We start from the raw sequence: 9,674 nt of genomic DNA, 5'->3' as shown, positions 1-9,674 counted from the left end.
GATGGTTTATCCAATCAGCTAACCAGTATTATCAGCCAGCGGTAGCCCTAATTCTGTTAGCCGCTCGCTAATGCTTTTTTTCTCTTGGATCCTTCTTTTGGAATATGGTCTGGGAACCTGAAATGGTGCCTTTTATTCCTAAATTCTCGTTACACAAATGGCAAATATCCTTTACCGACATGTTGCTTGCATGCTGAGCTTACCAGCTATGCTTTGCCTGCAGCAGCAGGGGCGGGCTTGTGGTTGTAGTTTCATACGCTTCATGGATCTGATTGGTTGATCTATCACCAACATAGGTGATAGACAGATGGTTCATCCAATCAAATAATCAGTATTCCGCCCCTTCCCAAAAGTTCTCCAACGGAAAGTTCCCAGATGGATATGCCGAGCAAATGCGAAGCAATCCATCTGGCGGAGTCAGGTTAAATAACTAACACCAAAGAAGAGAAAGTGGTTGAAAGTTCCTTAACAGAAAATCTAAGGGAAAAAAGACATCACAGTTTCTTTCATTTGGTCCCTTCCTCAGGAAGAATGTCAGCAGTGGTTGTTAATTCGTTTTTACGAACCCAGATTTTTTCAATAAGTCAGAGACTTGAAACCAGAGATTTGAAAGGGTTCAAAAAAACAGGCATTAACTGACCTATATTGTTCTAATCTCATTAAACAGGTTCAGGCTCATTAATTGCTGCAGTGGTTGCAACACAAAAAGAGCCTGTACCTCGGTAAAACACTTTTATTTCATATATATTTATAACCTTTAGTTATATAGCCATCTGATAACAATAGATTATATGTTTCCACATATCTGAAAGTTATTTTTGAGAAGCTCTAAATGTATAACTGTAAATATAGAAGTGGAAAAAAATTGACCTAAACCCATCACTTTGCCTCGGAACTCATTAGGTTCTGGCAGAACTTCCAATTATTCCATTAACAGGTCTACCTTCTTTAAATTTGAAGATGCTGTCTGCCTATGTGACTGCCTGTCTATGTGACTGTCTGTCTGTCTGCCTGCCTGTCCAGGAATTGGTCCGATCTACATGAACGAGGTGAAGTGCCTCGGCCAGGAGAAGTCCATCTGGAACTGCCCGTTCAAAAACATCACATCAGAGGACTGTCAACACACGGAGGACGCTGCTGTTCGCTGCAACCTGCCCTACATGGGATTCGAGAACTCGGTCAGAGCTGAACCTCCTTACTACGATGTTTCATCTTAAAATTGTTCTGTTAACTTGGAGAAAAGTTGATTGAATTGTTTATATTATTATTTTACTATTTATTGCATCAGATAGCACATGAAAGTATATGGATTATTGGTGAAAATTGGTTAGCTGCATCAGATTTTCTTCTGCTTTGATGAATGTAGCACAGGAAAGTTGAATAATGTCTCATTTAATACTGTGTTTATTGTATTATCCATTCATTTAGTTCTTTGCTGCTCTAAAAGTCTTTTCAGTTTGCCCTAACGTGAGATTTAGAGCTGATACTCAGAAATCTCACAATTTCACTCTCGACCAAAGCTTCTTCACTGCTGTCACAAAAAACAGTCATGTCATGTTTGTTCTGAATTACTTTTAATTGTTTTATACCAACTCTAGAGAACAAATTTATTGTTTGAAAAATGAGTAAAAAATTGTTTTTTTGTGACAACAGGGATTTCCTCTTAACATAGAGTATATCTGGTTGTGCAGTTTGTAATTTACCAGATCATATTCTTCCATGTTTCCTGTAGATACACATTGAGGCCGGACTAAGTAGGATAAAAACTCAGGATACACTTTCATATTATCAATAGTTTTCAATTTGAGTTACATTCATGTAAACCATGTCACCTTTAAGATTTTACACCAACCGAACAGCTAACCAATTAAAGTAGATTCCTATCCAGCCCGGCCCTTGTGTATCTATGCTCTGCTCTGTGGTCTCTAACCCCTCGGCCCAACACAGATCCGACTCACAGGAGGACGGACCCGTTACGAGGGCCGTGTGGAGCTGCTGAGCTCCGACTCTAACGGGACGCAGAGCTGGGGTCTAGTCTGTGGAGAGACCTGGAGCACCAAGGAGGCCATGGTGGCCTGCAGGCAGCTAGGCTTGGGCTACGCTAACCAGGGCCTGCAAGTAGGTTATTAACAACACTGACTGACCAACTTTCTGCAGCAGAGCTGCCTTTTGGTATATTTGACATATGCAAATATAATATACTGTCATGAACACCCAGATAATCTAATTTCTATCATTCCATTACAGTCAATACAGTTAATTATATGTATGTTCAAATATATTCAATATTTGGGTTCAGTCACATATTATCTAATATGTGCAGCATACTAGTACTAATACTTTGGTGTATATATTTGTGGAATATACTTGAACATGTATGTATTAATGGGTGACATGTTATAAGTTCCATATGGAGTAGATGTTTCTTTTCCTACATGGAATAACACAATACCGTTTTGGTCTTTGCTGTGTGGGCAGACCAAAACAGACTCACATGAAGTTTCTAATCAAACTCAAAAGCCACTCACCACTAAAGCCAAGTGGTGACCTCATCTGGAAACCACGTTGACGCTCTCCACGCCTAGAAAAGACTAACCAAAACTACTGCTTCAACAACACAGTCTCCACTGCCAAAGAACAAGTTAGTTTCAGCCCAGACAGTTCAAAGGTCAGGAAGTGTGTACCTTCACTGACTCCCAGCAGGGCATTTCTGCAGATCCGGATAGCGGGCGGCCGGAGCAGTTATGAGGGCCGGGTGGAGGTTCAGGTTGGCTCCAAGTGGGGCACAGTGTGCAGCACAGGCTGGACCACAAGGGAAGCCATGGTGGTTTGCAGGCAGCTAGGGCTTGGCTACTCCATGCATGCCATCACTGTAAGTAGGACCAAAGAATGAAGACATTTGTTCCATAATGAGATGTTGAACAAATGTATTGTTTACAGGATGAACCTCTTGAGATGCATCATGAACAAAATGTACACAATATGCATACTGATGTACACTAAAACAAAACTAGGGAGTGTACTTTTAAATATCAGCAATAAATGTCAAGTTTTGGTGTCAGTTCCCCAGAAAAATCCATCGTTTAAGAGGCACGGAGACCAATTTCTACACCCTCAGAATAAAACCTACCACAGTTAGCAGGGTAAAGACTGTAGCTTCTTGCAAATGTAGTAAATCATTGCCTGACGAAGAAGTAAATGAGGAAGGCTGAGGATAAGTGGGCACACAAAAACTTACAAAACTACAAATCATCATGACAATATTACATCTGGAACACAGGGAACATCACAAAGTATGATCATTTTCCTTTAAAGAGTAGTAAGAGCTTTTAAAGTATAGTTAACGCTACACTATCATCCAACAAGGTTATTTAGCACTGTACACAAACAAACTTTGACTTTTTAAGCTGCATACAAAAGCAGCATGATACAAAATACTAGTATGTGAAAATGAATTTACCTACAGTATTTATAATCAGTCTATAATTACATTTATAGTGGTGTGGAATTGTAAAAACCTTAGTAATATGATTATTGAATTGCTCAGTATCTGCAAAATATTATTGTCCTCCAGTGATCATAAACTCAGCATCACGGTGTCCTCAGCCAGTAGCCAAAAAAAAATGAGTCACGAACATCTGTTTTTCAGAACAGTACACTTAACTCTCCGCAGCTCTGTTTGTGAATGACTCTTTCCTTGTTTTCTGTTTGCATGTTTGTCTGTTTGTCTAACCCCCCATCTAAGGAAACGTGGTACTGGGACAGCAGTAATGTGACGGATATGATCATGAGCGGCGTGAAGTGCACGGGAAACGAGATGTCCCTGAGTCAGTGCCAGCATCACAAAACTGTCAGCTGCCAGAAAGCTGCAGCAAAGTTTGCAGCAGGAGTCATCTGCTCCGACAGTGAGTGACAGAAAAAAGTGGAAACTACTCTGTTGACTGACAGTCTTCATACACATCTTGTATTGACCTGTTAAAACTCCAAAGGCATAAAGAATCACAAAAGAGAACAGAAAAAAAACAAGATCCAACATATATTTATGCAGGAAGTTCTTAATCTTTTTCCTTTTTTTTTTAAATTCCTGTTTTAGAGGGGAGCTCTGTCTTTAAATTTTCTCTTCTGAGCTTCCTGTCAATTTTTTTTTTCTGATAATGTGGTAATGTAAGAAGAATTTAGTAAATCAAATTAAATCGTTTTTAGTCAACATTGTCATCACATCATCAATTAAAAATGTTGCTCCTTTTGTGAAGTAATAATCACTAGTCAAAGCAACATTGTGATGATGGTGAAAAGATGTAGCATTAGCAGGTTTTATTACATACTGGCAGGGGTGGCAGTAGCTCAGTCCATGGGGAGCTCTTGAGCAAGGCACCAAACCCGCAGTTGCTTGGGGCGCCTTCCAGCAGTCGCAGTCCCCTCACTCTGACATCTCTCCAATTGTGCATGTATAGGTACTGAGCATGTGTGTGTATTTCAGGCCTGTGTGTAGTGTATTCTAACAACAGAGTGAAAACATTGTAATCCCCCCCCCCTGGGGATCAATAAAGTATAACAAAAAAACAAAACACTGATCTGTACAAGTAGCATAGATGTACTTGAGTAAATGTACTTAGTTACATTTTACCACTGCATTATAATATGAGGAACATAACTCAAGCCAAATCCTACTACTACCTGTGTACGCAGCGGCCTCTGACCTGGTCCTGGACGCCCCTCTGGTCCAGCAGACAGTTTACATCGAGGATCGTCCTCTGCACATGCTCTACTGTGCTGCCGAGGAGGACTGCCTGTCAAAGTCTGCAGCCAAGGCCAACTGGCCCTACGGACACCGACGCCTGCTGCGCTTCTCCTCCCAGATCCACAACATCGGCCGGGCTGACTTCAAGCCAAAGGCTGGGCGCCACTCCTGGGTCTGGCATGCCTGCCATGGGTACTATTATCTTCATTAACATAGTTTCTGGAGGACGGCTCTGTTCAGATGAACTGCCTCATCCTAATAACAGCAGACTGGGGTTTAAATGATGCAGTCATACAATCTCATTGGTTCTCAGTGGGGAAAAAATTTAATTTATGCCAATGCAGTAACATTATTTTGTCCTAAATCTTGAGTCTAATATCATATTTCAGTCCTAAACGTGGCCCCAAAACTCCCCCCTAAATTTGTGTTCAGTAGATGTTCATTTATTTCAGACAAACTCAGAAAGACTAGTGGGAGAAAGAGTGCCAAGTGTATCTTTCTGTAGCCTCTCGGACAACATAGCGTGATAATAGTGGAGGAGAAATTCTGTTTATACAACAGCTTTGCTGGCTTGAAATGAAACTCTGCGTTTACAGAATGTGTGAGATTCAAATTCCAGCAGCAGTGATTCAGCTGGTGTTAAGAGCTCACTGAAGTGTTTTAGTCCAAGATGCTACATTATATCCACATATCTTCATTTTAAAACAAAAATATTACATATTCTTTTCATATTTTTTTCAGATTTGTATTGCAAATTCTTCCATTCTACATTTATGTTTCCTGACTTTGCACTTTTTACTTTATTTACTCTTGCACAAAAACACCAAAGCCAAATTCCTTCTATGTGAAAACATACTTTGCAATAAACCTGATTCTGATTAAAACCATCATCCAGTAATAGTATCACAGTATAAAAGTACTGAAGTATTAATTAACTAGTGCCTTTACCGTGTGTATTGTTCCACTATCTATCATTGTAGAAATTGATTCTCTGATTTTGTAACAAAATCAAACCCTTCTCTCTTGCTGTAAAGTCTTCTTATTTTCACTGAAACATCTTGCCCTCTAAGGCATGAAGAACATTTGAGATTTTAAAACATATGACTCTATATTTCAGGAAAAATCAGGTCTCTACCCAACATGTTTCATTCAGAAATACATCAGACAGCTAAAGTAAAATCATAATTTTTTCATAATTTTAAAACACATTGGTTTTGAATGGTGTGGAATAAAAAAGTGCTTGTTTTGTGTTGTCAGTTATCAAAGGAGGTTATCATTTTTTAATTTATAACAACATATTCTCTGTATTATACAGCCACTACCACAGCATGGATATTTTCACGCACTATGATCTGATGAACGCCAACGGTACCAAAGTGGCCGAGGGACACAAAGCCAGCTTCTGTCTGGAGGACTCAGATTGTCAAGAGGGTGAGTCTGATGCTTCAGATTAGAGTCTCAAAGGTTCATTTCTAAGGATTACTTCATATGTAAATATTCTTATTAAGTCTGTTTTTTATGGATCTAGTAATATAACTTAAATTAAATTAATCTTTTTGACACTCAGGAGTTTCTAAGCGGTACGAGTGCGCCAACTTTGGCGATCAGGGCATCACTGTGGGCTGCTGGGATTTGTACCGGCACGACATTGACTGCCAGTGGATCGACATCACAGACGTCAAACCAGGAAACTACATTATGCAGGTGAGCATGTGCAGCTTAATTTGAGGAACACAAAGAAATTACTGTGCGGTTTCTTAGTCCTAAAAAACATATCAAACTGTGTGGATATAACCCCATAACCAACACAGCAACTTTTGTTGACTAATAGATACGATATATAGCTACAATATTTGAAGCTGCAAATCCGACTATTGTAAACTTCTATTTGACCTCTGTGGTTAAAAAGTTATCCTACCTCTCGTTTTCATTCCTCCTCTCCTTCTGTTTTATTATGTTTATGAATATTTGAATAACAATAGAGTTTATAGATGAAGATATAAATGGATATCTGCCGCAATTTCCAAAACCAGTCCAAATAGAACCAGATTCACTCTCCATAGAACCAAACAACACTATAGAAAAGACTACAGGAAGTAGTTTGCACTCTTCACTTGTTAGATAATACATTTTCCTAAGGGAAGATAATTTTGGAGGGTAAAGTACTTATTCTTATCATTATTGTTCAAAGAGTACCTGCGGTGAAGTGTGTTGAGCAGAGATGGCAAAAGTACTCACTTCTCGTACTCAAGTAGAAGTACAGCTACTTGTGTTAAAAAAAATATTCTGGTAAAAGTAGAAGTACTGATTTAACTTCTTTACTCAAGTAAAAGCAATAAAGTACAGGCTTGGAAATTAACTTAAAGTATAAAAGTAAAAGTAGCCTTGCGAATGACAACCATTTTTTATGCAAAGCTACCTGGACCACACAAATGTTACTAGAGTGCAAGCTGAGAAACTCCAGTGGACATGGAAAAAAGGCTCTTTATGTGCCATTGCCTGCATTTTAAATGGATGTCTGCCAATAGGCCTAAAACATCACATACTGTATATGATTATTGTGACAGAGACTGGGACTCCAGGTTAATAAGATTCTGACTGAGTAGCAATATATGAATTCATTCTTCATTTTCAATCATGTCACCGTCCATACTACTATGTGCTAACGTTACCGCCATCAAGTCGCAATGATTTGCCACCGAATCTGTTGAGTCGTAGTGGTGCGTCAAGTGCAACCTATATACCCATCCAATTAGATTGAATTTGGTACTGATGACGTGAAAAATAATAACGGTAACTATGCTAAAATTATTTGAAACTTTTTTTTGTAAAATGTAAGGAGTAGAAATTACTGATATTCGTGTTAAAAATGTAAGGAGTAAAAGTAAAAAGTCGCCAACAAAAATAAATAGTAAAATAAAAATATCTGAAAAATCTACTTGAGTACAGTAATGAAGTATTTGTACTTAGTTACTTCCCATCTCTGGTGTTGAGTATTTGGAGAAAACAATATTTGTTGCTGAAGGAAGTTCTTCGGGGGCCTGTTTCACAAAAGCAGATTATATAAATCCAGGATAAGTGATAAAGTGAGGCTTGACCTAGTCTAATCTGTGCATCCTGGCTTGGTGCGTTTCACGAAGGCCAAGCCAGGCTGAGGAGGAGCGACTAGGTCGAGCCAGGCTGAACTAATTCAGATAGATGCGCGTCCACGGATTTCCTCAAAAGACCGCGAGGTCAATCACAGATTTACTGATGCCAAAATGGAGAATACGCGTTGTACATTCTTTTTACAGAGTGAGTAGCAGCTTCTTGTGGAAGTATGATGACGTGAAACACATTATTTGAATAAAAAGAAAATAACACGGCCGCTGTAACGAAACAGCGAGAGAAAGTGTAGCAGACGATCACGGACCGACTGAATGCGTAAGCAGCCTAAATATCTACATTAACTGACCACTGCTCTGAATGGAAACCGTCATAATCCTACCATTCAATGATTAGGCTACTAATCATTTGCTCAAATTAACAATTGTACTCTTTGCCTTAAAAGTAAGCAGAAGATAACTCAGGAAATTTACCATGAAGATCCATTTTCTATAACGCTAGAATATGAAGCGTAAATATCTCTTTCACTCTGTTCCTCCCTCTCTCTCATTGGCTAAAATATTAATTTCCTAAGTCATATTAACTTCCACTACTCGCTTTTAATGCAAAGTGTACAGGTGTTCGTTTTTGCAAATGACAAGTGACACATTGAATGGTTTCATTTAAGAGCAGTAGTTCATAAATGTATATTTTTAGACTATCATTTAGTCGGTCCGCTATTATCTGTCACGCTTTTTCTCGCGTTTTTTTATTTTTTATAGAGGACGAGTTTCCTTCTCTACATATTATATGCCTTGCTCCCTGGTATATATGGACATAGAAAATAAAGACACTGAAGAAATTGCACTGTAAAATCTAGAAACTATAAAGATAATAAAGTGATAAATTCCATGCACACGTTGTTACATGAATGTACAGTAGCCTACATCACTAGATAGTTACTGGTCCAGTGAACTAAGTCTATAATTTGGGAGGATTGTACAGTTAGGATATGTTCTTAAAATTGTACAATCCTCCCAAATTATAGTCCCAGTTTACTGGACAACACAAATTGTGTGCTAAGAATGCCAAATACAATGCACATGGAAGCAGAACAAACATGATCCTTATTGTTAAAGAATAAAAAAAGAAATTATAAACTAAAATAATTCAAGGTGCATTGGGGAACTATAGAAATGTACAGCATTGTATGTATTGCCCTTAGTAACAGACTTCATTTAAAACTCATTTGAAATGTTATCAGCCTTTTCTAATTATCTCAACAACTGCCATAATATATTCATCAAACTTCTTACAACAATATGAACAGCAGTCTTCATACAGCAATATAACAGTAACAATGCCAAATTTATAATTATAAAAAAAAATAATGGTCACAACTTTAAATAATAACAGTACTTAAATGAACAGCAATATGCACCTGTTGTATTTCAATCCAGGCTGATAACAATAGGGTAAAACCACTGCTGAGTGAACAGAAAAGGTTCCAGGATTAAATAAATCCTGGCTGTTAGCCAGGTCAGGACCAGGCTAGCTGCACAGAATAAATCTCCATGGTGATTTATGTGCCTCTGCTTTCGTGAAACCGAATCAAGGCTAAATTCATAACCAGGAAATCCCGGCTTAATCCCTTATCTTGGTTTTGTGAAACAGGCCCCTGGAATCTGTATCGAGACCCTCCTCTCACCCCAAGACCTGAGAAAACTCAATCAAACCCAACAAAATGGATCAAAATAACTAACTGAACTCATTGTTAATGGGACACCTGACAACAAAGCCCCCGGTGAACATTAATCCACTTTAAAAAAAACAGTTTATTAATCCTGTC

General features: G+C 38.5%; 1 protein-coding gene across 8 annotated transcripts in view; it reads left to right on the top strand.

Moving 5' to 3' along the window:
- The window catches only part of loxl3b (lysyl oxidase-like 3b), a 33,783-nt gene that overhangs the window by 22,120 nt on the left and 1,989 nt on the right, over positions 1–9,674 (top strand). For 6 of the 8 annotated variants that reach the window (XM_028565039.1, XM_028565036.1, XM_028565037.1 and 3 more), the window contains 6 exons: positions 1,024–1,178; positions 1,948–2,118; positions 3,746–3,905; positions 4,690–4,933; positions 6,057–6,172; positions 6,309–6,445. In XM_028565039.1, the coding sequence (XP_028420840.1) occupies positions 1,024–1,178; positions 1,948–2,118; positions 3,746–3,905; positions 4,690–4,933; positions 6,057–6,172; positions 6,309–6,445 (983 nt within the window). Of the gene's footprint in view, positions 1–1,023; positions 1,179–1,947; positions 2,119–2,568; positions 2,873–3,745; positions 3,906–4,689; positions 4,934–6,056; positions 6,173–6,308; positions 6,446–9,674 lie in introns of those variants that run through there. The other 2 variants (XM_028565042.1, XM_028565043.1) reach the window with 2 other exon arrangements.

The sequence above is a fragment of the Perca flavescens genome, chromosome 20 (genome assembly GCF_004354835.1).
Source record: "Perca flavescens isolate YP-PL-M2 chromosome 20, PFLA_1.0, whole genome shotgun sequence".
Taxonomy (NCBI): Eukaryota; Metazoa; Chordata; class Actinopteri; order Perciformes; family Percidae; genus Perca; species Perca flavescens.
This window is presented reverse-complemented; position numbering and strand designations above follow the sequence as displayed.